The following is a 17,432-nucleotide window of genomic DNA, read 5'->3' on the forward strand; positions in this document are numbered from 1 at the left end:
GCCAACTTGTTACGTAATTGCGCAAATACCAAATAGATGTCCCTCTTGTACGAGTACTATTACATCTTGAATCCCGCGGATTGGCGACTTTAGAAGCGACATGCGAGGCGCCCGTTGCCTCCCTCGCTCTTCTCCTTCCCTCACCGCCCACAGAGTGCGGAGTGCACGTGGTATTCGCACAGATACTAGGAGAGGAGCAGGGACATCGGTCGCTCTTTCTCTAGCTTCACTCTCGCAGCTTGGGACCAGATGCGGAAACCCGCCTCCATGCTCCGTCCTTGCGCGACCACCCCACAGCGCTTTCCATGCCCGCTCTGCTATCTTCCAGAGGTGGCATCTGGGAAATCGAGATGAAAAGAAACACAACGAGATACGATATTCTGGGGGGTAGTGATATCCCCTCCTTCTTTTTTTGGATCTATTACACACAGTGCCTACAGGTGAGGAGTCGATGCCTCCGTCTTCCCCCACACACACCGACATCACAGCATAGCCTTGGGCATCTGCTTGATGGCCTGCCTCACGCCGAGATCGGCCAGGACCTCCTCGGCCCCGCCCAGGATGGCGTCGAACTTGTATGTGCGGTGGAACTGCTCGACGAAGCGGCCCATGCCCGTCTGCGTGATGCCCCGGCCGCCAAAGATGTTGACGGCGTCGTCGGCGACGTCGTGCGCGCACCGGGTCGCGTACGACTTCAGCAGCCCGATCGGCCCGCCCAGCAGCTTCGACTGCTGCGCATAGTCCATCTGGTTCATCTGGTAGGTGATGCTCTCGAGCCAGGACTGGCACGCCTCGGTGAGCGAGATCATCTTGGCGAGCTTCTGCCGGATCACGGGCTGCGACACCAGCGGCTTTCCAAACACGATTCGCTGGTTCGTCCACTTGAGACACTCTTCCACGATCGTGCGCATCCAGCGGATCACCGAGCACGCCATCGCCCAGCGCTCGTGGTTGAAGTTGCTCATGATGACGATGAAGCCATTGTCCTCCTTGCCCAAGAGATGATTCACCGGCACCTTGACATTGTCGAATTGGATGAATGTAGTTGCAGCCGCTGTGGAATATGACGTCTTGATGCGTTTTGTTTCCACATTGTCGTCCCGCGGTATCAGGATGACGCTGAATCCCTTCTCGGTTTTACATCCCGTGACGAAGTAGTCTGCGAACATGCCGTTGGTGATCCATTTCTGCGATCATGTCAGTCAACAGGACCTATCTCGGAAGTTATCTACATGGTATTACCTTCGTCCCGTTGATTCTGCCACAGAAACTGTCAGTATGGCCGTTGCGCAACAAGCCCGAGCAGAACACTCACATGTAATATTTGCCGTCCTCAGTCTTGGTAGCAGTTGTCCTGATCCCCGCGACATCGCTTCCCGCAAACGCCTCGGTGATGGCAAGACACATGAACTTCTTCCCGCTCAAACACTCCTCGGTGACTTTATCCTTCAATGCGGAATCATTCGCCCATTGCCTCACGGCAGTCAATGAGATCATCATGCCCGCCATGTTACCATCCTGAAACCCTCTGGCCATGCCGCGAGAGAGCTCCTGTGCGACAATCAGGTCATGGAAATAGTCAAACTCTTCGCCCTTCACGTCACCGAGCAGTTTGCGGCCGTAAAGATGCTTGCCGGGCCCAAGGCGCATCGCGAGGAGGCCGTTCGAGGCCATCTTGTCGACGAGTTCTTGGGAGATGTAGGTGCCGTCGAGTTCCTTTTCTTGGGCTTCGGGGTAGATGTCTCGGTCCACGAACTCCCGCAGGGCCTTTTGCAGGGCGCGATGAGAACTGTTGTAGTAGGGGGACTTGAATTGGGGAGTCAGCCACACCGGCTCCGCATAAGGCACTTTCGACAGGTCGCCCGGCTTGGGATCGATGACTTCGGGCTTCTCGCCTTCGACCGTGCCGATGCAGAGATTGGCGTATTTCTGGAGCACCTCGTGGCGGTGGAGATTGTAGAAGGCAGTTGTGGCGTCCTGGCCGGCGACCTGTTGAAGAACGACATTGCCACCGGGGTGGGCGTCTGTTGCAGGCGGTCGTCGTCAGCCCATACGTCCAAAGAGAGAACGTCGGGAAAGGACCCGCTACAAGGGGTTGAATGGTTCTTCCAGGGAGAGAAGCAGCCTACCGAGAAAATCCGAGAGGTCATAGACCTTGTGATCGATCTGAGAGTTCGTCATGTGAGCGCTCGAGGAACCTCGTTGACAGACATTCGGAAGTGCTCAAGAAAAATGTTCATGGCACAGGTGCTTTTGGGTTGAAGGTAACTTACGATACACCACACGTCGTCTTCAGTATTATGCTTTGCGACCTCTGCTCGGGTGTGCAATTTGCTAGGTATTGTCTGGGACGTCTTTTGAGCCATGGCTGTGGATGGTCTGTTTTGAGGAAGAGAGTCAGGAGGGCGGGCGACCAAGCGATGTATCTTGTAAGGCTATGATCAGGAAATCCCTCCACAGATCGAATGGGCTTCTTCGAGAGTGCAAGCGGTAGCAACTCTTGAAGTTGAATATATCATAGACTTTGGGTCTGGAACAATTTGTCGTGGTTCGACCTGGAACCGAGGTTCGAGATGGGCTTCGAGCAGCCAATCGCTGATCTCAGTGACCAACGAATTGCCTGGCTGCTCATTGGTCCACGATACCCGGCTGAACGAGGCTGAACGGGGCTGCACAAGGCTGAGATCAAGCCTCGAGCAAACTACGGACATCACTCGGCTTTCTTCGTGTCGGCAGCTTTAACAAGGACATTTCAGGTGACTAACGACTAAAGCTACTTGCAGCGAGTTAGCATCGGTTGCTCAAGCAACTGGTGTTGACGGCCAGTGCCCTCCATCGTTTTGGATCCGATTGACAAGGGGCAGACTTTGGTGGAGGCCAGACGACAAATCGTAGAAATGGAAAAGACCCAGGCCACAGCCGAGTTTAGCATTGTGTGATTTTGAACCTATCTCCAAACCAGCGGCTTCCCGCTCTAGCTCAGTGACTTGTTCAACCTCGCATTGACCACGTCAACCAGCTCCACCGTGGCTTGTATATGGGGCGTAATAGTGTTCCTAACAAGGGTCCTTTGCTCAAATGCATATGCCAACCCGATGAGCAACTCTTCACTGAAATGGGGTCCCATGAAACTGATTCCAAACGGGAGATTTGGTGCAGTGGCATTCAGGTTGCCAAATCCGTTTGGAGTAACTGGTGTACCAGGAGGGAAGGCTCCGAGAGGCACCGTTACGACAGGCGATCCGATCAGAGCAGGGAAGTTGGGCGAAAATTCCGTCGGCAACACCAGAGCATCTAAGGAGTAGTTGGCAAGCGCGCCTGTAATTCCCAGTGGACCGGCCAAATAGGTATTCATCGTATAATTCGACCAAAAGTCTGGCGAAGTGTTGTTGAAGCCAAGATCCAACGCGCCGTCCCAGACCAGCGTGTCGCGCTCGGGCCAGTCTTCCAGAGGGAATGAGTGAGTAAAGTTGCGGACGTCTGCCACGGAGTAGACATGGTTGGGATTGTGCGAGAGCTCCGAGAGGTAATTCGCAAGATTGCTGATGAAATCCGCTTCGAGGACGATGTTGGAGTAGTTGCCTTCATTGAGAGCATCGTAGCCAGTGAAGTTGGTATTGTCGATGATAGTCGCTCCTGCCGCGCGAAGGACGTCCAGAGCGGCGTCGAAGACGGGCACGATCGGCGCAGCTGTTGAGTCGCTAAAAATGGACATTAGCCCTGTACTGGTAGAGATCGATGACGACGGTTTTGTCCGGGTCACTTCTGCAAGGATACTTACAAGGATAGGTCGATGAGATTTCGTGGGACGCCGATCCTCTTTCCCTGCAGCGCCGAAAAGTTGCATGCCGCGACGTAGTCGGGAATGGTGTCGAAGGGAATTGCAGATGTGTAGTTATCATAAGGCGACTTCCCTGCTATTGCTGACAGGACGTATGCCGCGTCTTTAACCGTCCGAGCCATGGGCCCGATGGTATCTTGATGTTCAGAGATCTGAAGCAGACGCCGTCAGTGTCCCCTTCAGAAACGGTTCTTTGCGGGCACTCACAGGAACAACCAGGTAGCGGGACGTCAATCCGACAGTAGGCTTGATGCCAACCAGATTGTTGACATCCGAGGGACTCAGGATACTGCCGTCTGTCTCAGTGCCCAAGGCAGCCAAGGCCAGTCCCAAGGAAGACGAAACGCCACTGCCAGAACTGCTGCCACTAGGATCTTGACCAGGGTAATAAGCACCGATGGTCTGTCCTGCGATTGCCGACCAGCCGTTACTCGTGTTGAAGGAACGGTAGTTCGCCCATTGGCTCAAGTTGGTCTTCCCAAGAATCACAGCTCCCGCCTTCCTGAGATTGGCGGCGATTGTGCTGTCTCGAGGAACCTTTGCGCCGGCAAGCGCATAGGAGCCGGCCGTGTTGTCCATTGCATCAGCAGTAGCGATATTGTTTTTGATCAGAATCGGCATTCCGTGGAGTGGTCCGTGAATAATGCCTTTTGCGCGTTGCGAGTCACGTTCTGCTGCGATAGAAAGAGCGTCGGGGTTGAGCTGGGTCACCATATGCAGAGTTGCGTTGACTTCCATGATGCGCTCAATGTATGCCGTAACAAGATCGACGCTTGTGAACAGGCCCGATTCCAGCCCGCGGACGAGGTCTTCTGTAGTAGCCTCAATCAACGGCGGGAAAGCAGTGCCATTGATTGCCGTGCTTTGATTCCAACATGACTGAGCAGCAGCCAGACTAGTCAGGGGCTGCAAAACAGCCAGCACACCCAGAAGTCGGCGGACAGTTCCAAATGCCATCTTGGCGACAAATGCGCAATGAAGACAGCACGTCGGGCGGGGTCGACATGACGTTCTTTGGCTTCATTTAAGTCAAAGTCGGCTTACAGAGCCGGATGCTGGACAGGTCGTCACCCTAAGATAACTCGATAGAAGAGCATCCTGTACATTCGCGTCGATCGGTGTCCGCTTGGTCGATAAGCCCGGACTGTCGCGAAACGGTCGCAGTGTAATTGGCGGGTACCATGCTTTGACCTACAGCGGTCCAGTCGGGCTAGAGCCATTACCCCACAGAAATGCAGACGGCCGACTTATCGAGTTGCCGAATTAGGCAGCTCAATAGGCGCAGCATCTTTCAACAGGAATTCCCTGAAATGCACCAAGCCAAACAGGAAGGCCATTATGATTCGGAACTCAAGTCTGCGGCCCTGCTGCAGATGTTGTCGACCATGCAATCTCTCTTGCTTTGGTTGGCTCGAGGCGATTTCCGCGTCTGTTCAAGGCCGGATCGATACGCTTTTAGGTGTCTGCCTACACTTTTGCTGCTCGCCGCCTCGAGAGCATTTGTTTGGCTTCCCTCAAGAGGCCGACAATCAGCGGAACTCCGACGGGACCCAAAAGTGGAAGGAGGACGGCGATTTTGTGTTCGTCAGGAAAGTAGACCTGGCCGACCATGGATTTGTCGAAAAAGGCCTTTTCGCTGTCTTCGAAGGCCGTTTTAGCACGAGTGAGAGCCAAGTCAAATCTGCCGTCGAGCGAGAAGTCGCAACACGCTTTGAGATTGGCTATCGAGTCGTCGACCAATTCAGCGACGTGTCTCGGGATCGGAATATTGCTGAGTCGCTGAGCTAGTCGAGCTAGTGACCCCAGACTGGACGCAGCATGGAGGTACAGGGTAAGAGCTGACAGACGTTTGTAGGCGTCGAGTTGCAGCTGCAGCGGTCGGGACTGGGCTGAATCATCCGGATGCAAGACTCCTAGCAGTGACAGTAATTGCGAGGCAAACGTCTTGAACGGTAGGCGCAACAACTCGTGATTGAGATAAGTGGGAATCATGTTGACGTGGACAGGGTGCGGGAGCAGAGGTGGGTTGAGAATTTGTATCCCGCCCCATTGAGGAATCAGCCATGAATTTCCATCGACCCCTTCGATACTGAGAGGTATCTGATCCTTAGCTGGAACATAGAGGATGAAGTTGAGCGTAGGTCCATCTCCGATCGAGGGCGCCAAAGGCCACTCTGCGGAATTCACAAAGGCCGTCAGATCGTTTTGCTGGAGAAAAGAGCCGTTTTGTCCTTCTCGGTGAATGGGTTGTATGGTGGGAGGTAGGGTCGAATACAATTGCACCTGAGTCGTGATCTCGAAATCGGCAATGGACGAGAGTGCTTGTACGAGAGGCTCGATGTGATCCCGGAGTGCTCCGTCAATCTCCCAACTTGCTGGAGCGCCACTGGCGGTAAGGAGAGAGAAGGTGAGATGGAATTCAGGAGACGATTTGTATGCTCGGTTGATTTGCTTCTCGACTTTGGTAACAACATCGTAGGGTTGAGATTTCAGAAATGCCTGTGCGTTTTGACTGTTACTGGACAGAGAGACAGTCTGAAGCGCAGCCGCAATTTGTTCTTCTCTGAACAGTGCATGGAGGTTGTCTGCGAGGGTTTTGGCAACATTGACTCCAATACCTGGAGCTATACTCGCACGGGCAGTCGCGGTGACAGGGTCCAGAGTGAACGCGAAGCCATCCTGAGTAGGCTCAAGGAGAATTTTCAAGGCGGGAGCCCCGTGGCTAAGGGATGCAGGATCTTCACCGCAGCGTGTGCCCCTTGTCTCGCTCTTGCTGCCAGTTCCTGGCCCATCTGGGCCCACGTTCACCAGGTGAAGTCTTTGGTGGAGGGTTGGATACTCGTTCAGATCATCTAGGGCTCGTTGGGTATCCTGCACTAGTTTCTGGGCATCTGAACACGGGAGATTCGGGGCAGAGAGCCAGAGATGCAATGGAATCGCTGTGGGTGTATTCTAGAGACTGCTATCAGCATTGAGATGTCTGCAAGGCAGATGGATGGCTCACAAGTCCCTCTGCCCAGTCAAGCATGTCCTGCAGCGGCAGGCTCGCTCGGTAGATTGAGGTGGTTTGCCACCATACTGGAAGTCCCAGCAGTATGATCACAGCCCAGAAAGACAACACAATCTTGGTTCGCAGGCTCACAGCTTCGGGCTTTTCGAGGGGAGGTTGTTTCGACGAAGGCACGGCGTCGGAAGGAGCGGTAGAATCTTGCCCCATTGTGGCAGGTCCAGTTGCTCAAGGCGCAGATCAACTATAGGGTTCTGCTGGATGTTCCTCGCGACACGTCCATCACGACCGAGGAACAAGTGCTGGCATCGGGATAGGTTGTGGCTGTTGCGGGTTTGCGAGGACAATGGAAATCACTATTGCAACGTGTTTGTATGATTCAGACGCTAGCCTGGGGACGATTCACCTGACTCAGGAATTTGAGAAAGCCGATGCATGAACACAACTTTTTGTTTCTCGTCATCCATTCACTCATTTCAGGGCCAGCGCTCATTTAGACAGGATGCAATCGTTATAACACGGAATTCGGTCTCTTGATTCATAGTCTTGGAAACATTCGGGCTAGAATGGCCGCCCGCCACACGGCCACGGTTCTACTCAGCTCTCAAGCTCGGTTGAGGACAACTGCTTTGATATCGTCAAATACACAACCAATACAACAGACAAGAACTCTCTTCGATTCCCTTCTGTCGTCGACATTCGGGAACTGCGCGCTTCGTTCTATGAGCCATACCAAAGTTTTGCCGTACTCCGCTGCAACAGTCTTCAAAGCCGTCTCTGACGTGGCGGGCTACCCGACATTTCTACCCTTCACCATTTCATCCAACGTCACATCGAGAGATGCTGCAGGCTATCCGACACGAGCTAGCCTGAAGGTCGGGTACGCGACACTCGGCATTGAGGAAGACTGGGAAAGCATAGTCCGGTGCGACCCAGCTCGAGGAATCATCGAAGCAAGGAGCAGCGAGGAGCACAGTGACGGACTTTTCGAAATCTTGAGTACAAAGTGGCTCATTGCGCCTTCGAAGGCTGCCAACGACAGTACGGCCGTCAAGTTGAACGTCGACGTCAAGTTTCGGAATCCTCTCTACGATCAAATGTTTGCCCAGGTCGAGAGCAAGGTCGCAAGTACAATGGTGTCGGCTTTTGAAAAGCGGGTGGAAGAGCTTCATCAGAAGCAGGAAATGCGACCGCGGTGAGATGCGGAAGGCAGCAAGGAGCGGAGACATCAATTGCAACCGACGTGCACCTGATACCACAAATCCCTCAGAAGACAATCACTTCCTGGGTGGCAATCTGCCAATTCGCCGAGTCGGGGAAGTTCGCCGGCCTGGTTTGTCTCGTCCAGGAAACGACTGAGAGCACATCACCTGGTCCGCGCAGTGTCAAATGCTGAGGAATTCTTGGACTGCGGCGTCAAGAGACACTGGCAAAAAGTGACAGCACACATGGAGCGCCGCAGATCATTTGGAGGCGACGATGCCTCTTTCACCACTCACTCATGTTCGATCGGATACGTACATTATGCAGGCTGCGCAGCCAAGGTGTTTTTCCTTTGACAGCCTTGTAAGGGGCTTCGGAGCGGCGACATGGGCAGAGGATACATCCTCAGTGACGAACTCTCCCTGCCTGAAACTATTGTAGATAGTACCGGCGGCTGTATGTATTGAATGCATTTCTTCGACTGCGAACTGGCAGCATCACAGTATCGTCACAAGCCCATGACGCACAACCGAAGGGGACGAATCTCCTGGGCGGCTCGAGAAGGAGACGAAAGGGACTGTGGCATGGACCACGCTGCATGAAAGGCTTGTAGTACGCGGGATATCTCGCGGAGCAGAGAGCAACGAAACGGTCTCAGGAGCTTGCTGCATGATGATAACTAACCGGGGCTTCGCATCAGGGAGTCTGTTGGCATCACGGTAGTCCTCGGGAATAAGAAAAACCCCCTCCAAGAGAGGGCATGCAAAGTCGCCGTGCTGTGATACATGACGACAATCCGTCAAGTCACGACCAAAGCTCGACGGCGAGAGGCTGACTAGAGGTGTGACGAGGTGTGGGAACGGCGCGCAGGGCCCTGTACCTCGGGGGGGTGGATGGCCCAGTCCCAGTCCAGCTTCGTTAGTTCTGACTAGGCCGCAACGTCCTCCACCACTCAGACGCAGCCATGGCAGCTCGTCACATCCCGCCCATCCCAGGCTGCCAATCACTCGCCCTCAAGCCGACCTCCTCCTCTGCTGCTGACTGGAAGATCAGCTTCTTTAACCGCCGAGTGCTCTGCAAGCCACCGCAAGCATGGCAACGACCCTGGCTTGCTACTTGCGGCTTGCGGCTGCTGCTGCTGCTGCTACGGCACTCACAACACACCAGCGCACACACACCGAGAGGGGCAAAAGGGCCGCCTCCTCCCCCTTCAGCTTTCCCTTCTCTTTCCCTGGCGGGCCTTAAATTTGGGATAACATAGAAGCGCAGCGCAATCTCTGGGTTGCAATCCAACAGACTTCGCCCGTCTGTCGTTTTGCGCTGCCCTCTTGTTTCATATGTCGCTGCGCTCACCGTCAGTGTCATGGCCTACTGGCATGACCGCCCTGCGACCGGCGCGCCTCGCTCCATGCTGGCCATAGTTGGCGTGCTGCTGACCGTCCTCCTCCGCGTTACCTCTGCCCTACAGTCTGTCGCCGGATCGCCCTGCGATTCTGTCTGTGCCGGTGCAGGCTCCCTCGAACAAGACGTCCTCTGCCTCGATGCGGATTACCAGTCCCTGCCCTCGGGTCGAGCGTTCCAGAAATGCGTGGCTTGTCAGTTGAACAGCACGGCGGTAGATACGGCAAGCAATGAGACGGATGTAGAATGGGCATTGCGTATGACAAAATTCTTGTCTTCCCTGTCACTAAAAGTGCTAGAAGTGCTGAGACGTGCCTTTTGCAAAATCTCCCAGTGGCCCTTCGTTACACACTTGCGGGGTGCATGTTTGCCATCCCCGAAGACCATATTTCGATCAGCAGTCCATGTCAAGTCAGCTGTGCCCCTCTGAACGCCTCTATCGGATACCGCATCACGAACGACAGCTCGACGGCTCAACCGGGGAATGCGTTCTGTACGGCCGACCCGTTCGACGACTACACGATCAATAGGTGCGCAACGTGTTATAGCTTCATCCCGCAGCAGCTGTACCAGGCAAACTGTAAGATGCCGCGCTTTTCCTCGCTTCACACCCTTTTTTTTTACTTCTGCTCATCGTGTCAATTAGTCCTCCAAGCTCTGCACATAGCATGCCGCCAACCGCCAGAACCGGGTAAACCGTTCTTCCCAGACGCTCAGTCCATCTTCAACGAGACACTAGTCGCCGGGCCGGCGCCGCCATCAAGCAACACCGGCGGCAAAGGCGGACTTCACGGATGGAAACTGGCGCTCGCCATCGTGCTCCCGGTCGTCGGCGGCATCATTCTCATCTCGGGAACGTGCTGGGGCTGTTTCATTTTCACCCGCAAACGTCGCCAGCGGATGGCCCAGACGGGCCGCATGAGCCGCGTGCACGGCGCCCACGCTGACAGCATGTACTCTCCCATGTCCGCCAAAGCTGAGGCCTGGAAAGCCGAGAATCTGCCCTGGGGCGTGGCGGAGCCGCCGCGAGAAATGCACGCCATCAGCCCAACGCTGCTGCATGTGAAGCACCCGAGCCCCGGCGTCGCGCAGGGCCGGTGGAGTCATCAGACTGGGGGAACCGGAGGCTCGGAGCAGAACACACCGCTACGAAGCAGTTTTCAGCGCGACTCTGTCGGGCCCGGTCCGGAACAGGTTCGAGATCCGAATCTTCACGATCAATACTTTGGCGTTGGCGAGGATATGGACGACCTACCCGGACCCAGTGGTGGACATGAATATTATCCTGAACATCAGCATGACCTCCAGCTCCGCATGCCTGATGATGAGCGGGGCAACTTTATTTGATGGCAATGCAAAGGCAAATGCATCGCGCCTCTTGACAAAGCAGGGGAAGAGAAATGGGAAATCTACGATGATATGACCCCAAATGTGACGCCCCCAGTTGTTGAACGAAACCGTCCAAAGACCGGTCGGACAAGATAGAGTTATGGGAAAGACTGTCACGGGCTCTTCTTTTTTCTTTCAGTTTGGCCAAGTCTGCAGGCTTGCTGCAGTCGGCCATCATCGTTCACCCTTCGGGGGACGAGGTCTCCGTTTGACTGCAATGGAATGTATCATATATGGTCTATTCGAGACCCGGAAGAAACTTGCTCGTGATCCCTACCGAGGAAGAAGTTTCGAGCTGTAGATAACCCTGTCTGTCGGTTTCTTAAAGGCCTCATACAAGCAGGTACTCCGTTTTCGTGGGATGACCCCTTTGCGGGAAGAGAATGAGCTGTCAGACATGGGCCTTTGGCGTTGCCAACCGGATCGACGTTTGCACAGCCTCGTGGCTGGTGCGGATTTCGTTGCCGGAGATCAGGGACGGGACCGAACTTGTCTGGTATTTCGTTCCCAGACTGAAAACTTGCTGCTGTCCAATCTCTTGTTGTTTCTCTGAGCCAATGCAAATCACCTGAATCTGTGCATCTTAGGGACCTCCTCATTGCGCAGCGGCATTTGTAGCGCACGCACCTGCTTGGAGGCCAAAACCCAGTGTCAGCTGCCATGTACCTCTCAACCCCCTTTTGCCTGCAGCCTTGTCTCGTGTGGCTTGTCAGCCTTACCGGCTCTTGAACTGTCTTTCCCTGCACATTTCGTCAGGTGCTGCTGGAATGTTGTCCAGAGCTTTCGGGCCCATGTCTTGCGTTCGAGAATCAGTGAGTCCAGGATGGAGTAGAACTGCGAATCGGCATCAGCCATCGGGGCTTAGGTCGCGCTGTCTCGGGACATTTTACGTACTTCAAAAGCTCAACCGCCAAAGCATCACAGATTGGTTTGCATCATTTGACACTGTTTGGTAATTTTGTTGGCAGCAAATAGCCTTCTCTCAAGATTTGTTCTCTGCAATGTGTTTACCTTTCCAGCGGTGTGCGTGGCGGCGTTGTTCAGGCTTCGTACGCAGTACGTAACACTTGTGTACAAGAAGGGCTCGACGGTTGAGAGAAGTAGGAATGCAGCGCCCGCCGTCAACTGAGGAAAAAGGGTTAAAAGTATTCTTGGAACAAGTCAGCTTTTCACACAAATAAAAATTTCAGACAATCTTTGCGAATCAGAATACTTCATTGTTAACAGAAGAGATCATGGGCGCAGGTGGAGCCACATGCTTGGAATAGCAACAGTGTGGCAGACAGTAGACTTCTGCACGAAAGTCTTTCTTTCTTTTGGAGAGAAATCGATTGCATTGGAGAGTTTGTGGACAATTAAATACTGAGCAACTTTTCATCAGATGAAGACGGGTCCAAGCCGCGTGCGAGAGAAGCACTTTTGAGCATCTTGTTCGGCTTGACGGCAGGTTTGAGTCGTCGAGGCGCAACGCTGGGAAGGTGAGTCTTCTGGTATCATTAGTGCGCGAATTCTAAACAGGTGCGGTGTCTGTCTGGCTCGCGGGTCTCTTGGAGAGTGACAGGTTTCGTCAGGTGCACAGGAGGCTGTTCCCCCGTATTGTCAACACCGTGTTGTAGAAGCAGCATACGCAAATTGGGAAATGAGCAGGTGACTCAAGGCGTCGACAAGGCAGCCGTGGGGAACTGTGTGTCCTCGCCAGGTCCTGAGCATCCCCTGCGCAGAGCAATTGCTGAACTCTGGAGGGTTGTGATCTGCTTCCTGAGTGGACATCCTCCTCTTGCTGCGTACAGTGACGGGCTCTTTCACCAGAACCGAGTCGACCTCTCCGTATCAGGCCAAAAAGAGGTGATCGGCAAGACTTAGGACCATGAGTGCAGGATGGTGCACCAACAGCCACGGACAGCTGGTCGAGGATCGACAGTGTTCTCAGACAAGGTTTCAGATCATCGCGCCGGCCGTGGCAGACGCCTGGAAAGAACTTTGGGAAGAATTCTCAGTTCATGACGAGAAGAGAGCACGGTCAAGCGACCTGGGGGGTCAACACGCCAAAAGAATCACTTCGAGGATGGTGCTATCAAGATGGTGTCAGTCCAGGCGCCACGAAGCGGATAGCGTGCCTCATCTCGCCTCACTTTTTCTTGATCACAAATGTGACAAACACGGCTGGGTACGTTCGCAGCACAATTTGCCTTCAGGCGTCTCAAGAAACAGCCACAGGAGAGCACTTTGAATTAGGACAGAGCGATCGAGGTGTGAGGAGAGCAGTGAACGCTGGAGTCCGTGCTGGACTGGACAAGAGGCGGTCTAAGCAACAGCAAATGGTTTCGTTCGGCTCGGAACAAGTCAACGAGAGAATCACAATTGTCGTGCTCAGCGTCCGAGGGTTTGGGCCACTGGCAAGACTGGCCATTGGGAAGAAGGCACGTCCACTGGACTCAGCTGATAATCTGCAAATAACTGTTGGCTTTCCTGCTCGTCGGTGTGGGCTGCACCAATAGATGTCTCTTTTACTCCAGATCTAGTGAAATGTCAATGCTGTGACCATCGTTTTTCGCCAATGCTACCCTAGCAGATCGGTATCTGGGAGTCTGTCGAGGTCTAGAATCCACCGTGTTTGAAGTTGCGGCCCGTTATTTCACATACTGGGTCATTTCATGTTTCACCTAGCAAGTCTATGCTCGTCTTGGATTGACCACCGCTCTGAATTGGGCGGCTCGCTGTGTCGCTTCGGCAGAGAGGCCCGAACCCAAGAACCCAAAGGCCACTGACGATAACATACATTGAGGAACATCACCCGAAAAAGGGGTCGGCTGTGGATGAAACTCTATCTGATCTGTGGCAGGAAATCACGTATGAGATGCTGCTCTGCTAACACATTTCCCAGAGATTCAGGGCCAGGGCCTGTTGGCAGGCAGCAAATCCGCTCGCCGACTTGATCTACATATGGAGGTACCTTGCGAAACCCCAGACGTGCGGAACGTTCTCTGCATTGCGCCTCAACCCAGCATGCACCGTATTCGGCAGCAAGGCACTCGCTCTAGCCTTTCTCCATGAAGATCGTCCGGTTGCTGCCCAAAAGCATGTCTCGCAGGCAATTTCCCTGTCGCTTGAGTCTATGACGGAAGGTACATGGTGAGGAGCGGGGGCAGGCGGTGGCGATGTCAATGTCGATGCCCAACGTGTCCGGAAGATTCCAGAGTACTTGCCAAAGAGCTGTCCGGAGCACAGGAGCTGTCAATGCCCGGTATACACAAAACATAGCACTGCAAGGTCAAGGAATAGAGGTTTAGGCGCAATGGAGCGATTGATCCTGGGAGATGACGGAGCTTGAAGAGTCCATCTCGGGCAGAACAACGCTATTGACGGAGGCTTATAGAGATTTGCAAGCAGGAAAGAGCATTTGGGTCCACAGGCAATCAACCATCTTGAAGATTGGCCGATGCACATCCGAGTACCGTATACGTAGTTCTTGAGCCAGGGTTCAAGGTTGAGTACCTCGACGCCTTCTTCTCCATTGTCGTGCAGCCAGACCCAAAGAAGCAGGAATAACATGGATGCTCAGCTGGCCATCGTGCGCCCGTTCAGACTCGACCCAGAGAACAATGCAGCGACGGCTGATAGGTAGGATTTTCCACGTTGGATTTGTCGGCGCCCTGTTGGAACCGAATCTCCTCCGCGACATTCCCTCCTCGCATCATCATTTGCCTGCTCTTTGGACAGCAGTCACGCTGCGTTGCATGGCATCCTGCGCCCCCCCCTCGTGCCCAACATTAGGCCCTTGCTGGCTCGTGGCCCGTAGTTCGCTCTGAAGGCATTTGGGTCGCAAGATGGACCATGCAGCTTCGATAGCGGTCAACAAATGGCTGAAGTTGGTGGCTGCCCTCGAAGACGTGGCATCGCCGGACATCCGTGACGATGGCCATGGTGATCCAACCTTTCGAAGACTGCTGCCCGTGGAGAGCGCATGCCCGACTTCTGCCTCCTCCTCTTCCTCCTCCTCCTCTCGGAAATCCACACCTTCTCTCCGGCGCGTGGTCCCTTCCCGGCGAATAGTCTTCCTACACGGTGCCTTCTCGCCAACCTTCAAGTCTGAGGGAACGAGGAGGGCGCGTCTGTGTCGACCTGGTGATCCATTTTATTGACGCATCAACACCATGTTTTGGTCACACAACGTCAGAGAGGGACACCGTACTCCACTTTCTCGCGCTGGCCTTTCCTGCATCCGGTGTCCACACTGCGATCCAGTCGGCGCCAAATGGATGATTGGGGAAGCTGCTCCTCGAGGCTCGACTGTGAGAATCGGAAAGGCGCCTGGCGAAGAGAAGTGGCTCGGGGCATCGTGGGGAAAGCGTCTGTCATTTGCGTACTGTGACGAGCCGGTGGTCAGCAAATAGTTCCTTCAAGATGGTTCACAAAAGCAGTGAAAGCCCAAAGTCTGACATACCGGGAAAGACCCAGAGAATCCTTCATTTCGCCCCCCCGGGTGCAATCTGGATCGGGGGCCTGGCCGAAATTCACAATTGCATTGTTCTTGGCTGGAACTTTTGTACATTCCGATCCGCGACCCGTCAGTGAGTGCCGTCCTCAGTCCCGACAATCGCCGCGTTCATCTGTCAATCTGGGCGACAAGAGCGCATAGGCTGTAGTGATTTTGAAGGCAACTCCATTTTTGCCAGACTATTCGAGCACTTGTAGCCTGCGCTTGTCGGCTGTGTAATTTGCTGAAGCGGTGTGCAAAATGAAAGCTGCGTTTCGTCTCGGCAGGAGCGACATACAATTGGTCTTAGCTATAGCCTCAAGAAAATTCCCCTCCTCCCATTACTGGACTGGGTGCCACTCATGACATGGTGAGGAAAAGGCCGATAACACAAAGCCGATCATGAACCTGCACGATCTCGCTGATACTGAAGATGGGTATTTTGAGTGCGGAGAAAATTCAATGACCTCCGAGTAGAATAAATATCTGGCATGTGCATCATTGAAGGCGAACAGAGGCCTCCTCCTTCGCAAATGGGAAAGAACAAGCAAACAAGTCCGCGGGGACTCTTCACTGAAATCCCAACCCTCTGAGTCTGGCTCTTCTTTCGAGGATTACGCTCTCGGTTTGCCTATATAGAGCGTCGAGCTGTTCCATAGACAATGAATCCATCAAGATCTTCGCGACCTGGGTCGCCGCGCTGACTAGCTGCAGCATGTATCGGTCGTCCTTTGGCGTTCTGGGTTGCTGGTCTCTGTTGTTTTGCTTGACGGCAATCGAGTTCTCTAAGGTCGTGACGAACTGTTTGATCTGGTTGTCGTAGAGCACGCGGGCTGGGATCCTTCGCTTGGTGGCGAGTCTCTTCAACAAATACGCCCACTCCGTCCACTCGCGATCCCCTGGCGTGCGGACCCGCGGCTTATCCCTTTCCAGCGGGATCGGAAACTGATATTTGGCGACAAAGTGAAAGGCACATCGGGACAAAATGTCGTTCACCCGCGACGTGATTTCGTCCTGCTCCTCGACGTCGAGGTGGACTGGGAGAGACGGCAGTGCCTGCGACCTGGCGTGTTCCTGTTGCGGCACGGGCAGCGGAAGCAGCTGAGAGGGGCCGTCGAACTCGTCCTGGTTGAATGGTCGTCTCCGCGTGTGGTAGCGGGTGGCGGTCCTGCCCATCTCGGAAGCCCGCCGGTTCTGCGTTTCCAGGTCGTATTCTGCATAGCCTTGACTTGTGGGAGACCCTGTCTGAAGAACGAAACTGTCCTGGCTTTGTCTCCGCAGCGCGATATTCTGGTCGTCGGGATTCGACCTTGGAGGCAGACCGTGTTGCGGATACGAGCCGGGATCAGAGGTGAACGTAGACGACTGTGATACAAATGAGAGCGGCCGGAAAGGATCACCCACAGCGGTCGCCGGAGGCATACGGGCTGCGCTATGTATCTCCGGGGGGAGCCTCTGCCGCAGCCTCTCCGATCGCTCTGGAGATATACGACCGCCAGATTCGCCCGCAAACGGGTCGTAGGTGGACGACGGCCACTGTGCGAATCTGCCAGTGAATCGCATGTCAATAGAAGGAAGTGGGAGGTGTCGGGTGTGCACCTACCTCGGGAAAGAAAACGAAGAAGAGGTGTCGGCCAGCGATCTCGAGGTAGCCGTATCTTGCTGCTGCCTAGCAAACAGAAAGTCCTCCTTCTCCGACATGCCCGCGGTATTGTCTGTCAAATCAAGAGCAAACTGAACCCCCGGGGCGACTCCCGATGAGTAGGTAGACTGTAGATTGCTGATCGGATTGGTCAGGGCCAACATGATCAGAGCGGCCAGAATGTGGTGTGCAGAGCGGGAAAGAAAGACAAAAGAGAACAAATGGAGTCCGGAACCAAGGCGAGTGTATCGTGCCTCCCACTACGGCAGGAGGGTGTCGAATGATGTATGCCAGGGGGCTTCGTATAGGGCACTGATCAGGTATTGGAGCATAATTTTCGATGCCGGTGGTGGTTTCGCAAAAAGGAAACCACGAAACGGAAACCCAACGACGAGGATATTGAACTTCGTCAATGACGGCACGTGGAGAGGGAGGCACAAGGCGAATCAGTTTTGGCCCTCTGAACCATGCC

The 17,432-nt window shown here is 54.3% G+C and overlaps 6 protein-coding genes across 7 annotated transcripts; 2 read left to right on the forward strand and 4 right to left on the reverse strand.

Annotated features, from left to right (window-relative positions):
* Positions 1 to 2: 2 nt before the first annotated feature.
* On the reverse strand, positions 3 to 2,520 carry PV07_06048 (uncharacterized protein). The gene is made up of 5 exons (XM_016392989.1): positions 2,274 to 2,520; positions 2,130 to 2,166; positions 1,316 to 2,024; positions 1,243 to 1,258; positions 3 to 1,187 (listed from the first exon to the last, which is right to left on the reverse strand). Exons 1-5 carry the CDS (start codon positions 2,364 to 2,366, stop codon positions 483 to 485), a joined length of 1,560 nt encoding a protein of 519 aa, XP_016250508.1. The 5' UTR covers positions 2,367 to 2,520; the 3' UTR covers positions 3 to 482.
* Positions 2,521 to 2,974: 454 nt separating this feature from the next.
* Positions 2,975 to 4,798, reverse strand: PV07_06049 (uncharacterized protein; the record flags this gene model as incomplete). The annotated part of the gene is made up of 3 exons (XM_016392990.1): positions 2,975 to 3,701; positions 3,782 to 3,993; positions 4,049 to 4,798. The coding sequence occupies 3 exons, from the start codon at positions 4,796 to 4,798 to the stop codon at positions 2,975 to 2,977; spliced, it is 1,689 nt and encodes a 562-aa protein (XP_016250509.1).
* Positions 4,799 to 5,308: 510 nt separating this feature from the next.
* PV07_06050 (uncharacterized protein) lies at positions 5,309 to 7,058 on the reverse strand (the record flags this gene model as incomplete). The annotated part of the gene is made up of 2 exons (XM_016392991.1): positions 5,309 to 6,793; positions 6,846 to 7,058. The coding sequence occupies 2 exons, from the start codon at positions 7,056 to 7,058 to the stop codon at positions 5,309 to 5,311; spliced, it is 1,698 nt and encodes a 565-aa protein (XP_016250510.1).
* A 260-nt stretch (positions 7,059 to 7,318) lies between these two features.
* Positions 7,319 to 8,697, forward strand: PV07_06051 (uncharacterized protein). Its single transcript, XM_016392992.1, has one exon. The coding sequence runs from the start codon at positions 7,415 to 7,417 to the stop codon at positions 8,045 to 8,047; it is 633 nt and encodes a 210-aa protein (XP_016250511.1). The 5' UTR covers positions 7,319 to 7,414; the 3' UTR covers positions 8,048 to 8,697.
* A 509-nt stretch (positions 8,698 to 9,206) lies between these two features.
* PV07_06052 lies at positions 9,207 to 11,392 on the forward strand. 2 transcript variants are annotated; one of them, XM_016392993.1, is made up of 3 exons: positions 9,207 to 9,709; positions 9,787 to 10,032; positions 10,099 to 11,392. In XM_016392993.1, exons 1-3 carry the CDS (start codon positions 9,415 to 9,417, stop codon positions 10,797 to 10,799), a joined length of 1,242 nt encoding a protein of 413 aa, XP_016250512.1. In that variant the 5' UTR covers positions 9,207 to 9,414; the 3' UTR covers positions 10,800 to 11,392. The 2 variants fall into 2 exon arrangements, with proteins under 2 accessions (XP_016250512.1, XP_016250513.1); XM_016392994.1 differs by having other exon boundaries at positions 9,207 to 10,032.
* Positions 11,393 to 14,101: 2,709 nt separating this feature from the next.
* Positions 14,102 to 17,401, reverse strand: PV07_06053 (uncharacterized protein). The gene is made up of 3 exons (XM_016392995.1): positions 16,922 to 17,401; positions 15,286 to 16,864; positions 14,102 to 15,207 (listed from the first exon to the last, which is right to left on the reverse strand). The coding sequence occupies exons 1-2, from the start codon at positions 17,122 to 17,124 to the stop codon at positions 15,889 to 15,891; spliced, it is 1,179 nt and encodes a 392-aa protein (XP_016250514.1). The 5' UTR covers positions 17,125 to 17,401; the 3' UTR covers positions 14,102 to 15,207; positions 15,286 to 15,888.
* Positions 17,402 to 17,432: the final 31 nt, after the last annotated feature.

Source organism: Cladophialophora immunda, assembly GCF_000835495.1.
Source record: "Cladophialophora immunda strain CBS 83496 unplaced genomic scaffold supercont1.3, whole genome shotgun sequence".
In the NCBI taxonomy this organism is placed as follows: Eukaryota; Fungi; Ascomycota; class Eurotiomycetes; order Chaetothyriales; family Herpotrichiellaceae; genus Cladophialophora; species Cladophialophora immunda.

Coding starts and splice junctions, on each gene's coding strand:
- PV07_06048 (XM_016392989.1), bottom strand. CDS start 2,366: ATGGCTCAAAAGACGTCCCAGACAATACCTAGCAAATTGCACACCCGA. Junction 2,167..2,273: donor AAGACGACGTGTGGTGTATC/GTAAGTTACCTT, acceptor ACGAACTCTCAG/ATCGATCACAAGGTCTATGA. Junction 2,025..2,129: donor TGACCTCTCGGATTTTCTCG/GTAGGCTGCTTC, acceptor CGCCTGCAACAG/ACGCCCACCCCGGTGGCAAT.
- PV07_06051 (XM_016392992.1), top strand. CDS start 7,415: ATGGCCGCCCGCCACACGGCCACGGTTCTACTCAGCTCTCAAGCTCGG.
- PV07_06052 (XM_016392993.1), top strand. CDS start 9,415: ATGGCCTACTGGCATGACCGCCCTGCGACCGGCGCGCCTCGCTCCATG. Junction 9,710..9,786: donor GGATGTAGAATGGGCATTGC/GTATGACAAAAT, acceptor AAAATCTCCCAG/TGGCCCTTCGTTACACACTT. Junction 10,033..10,098: donor GCAGCTGTACCAGGCAAACT/GTAAGATGCCGC, acceptor CGTGTCAATTAG/TCCTCCAAGCTCTGCACATA.
- PV07_06053 (XM_016392995.1), bottom strand. CDS start 17,124: ATGTTGGCCCTGACCAATCCGATCAGCAATCTACAGTCTACCTACTCA. Junction 16,865..16,921: donor TCTTCGTTTTCTTTCCCGAG/GTAGGTGCACAC, acceptor ATTCACTGGCAG/ATTCGCACAGTGGCCGTCGT.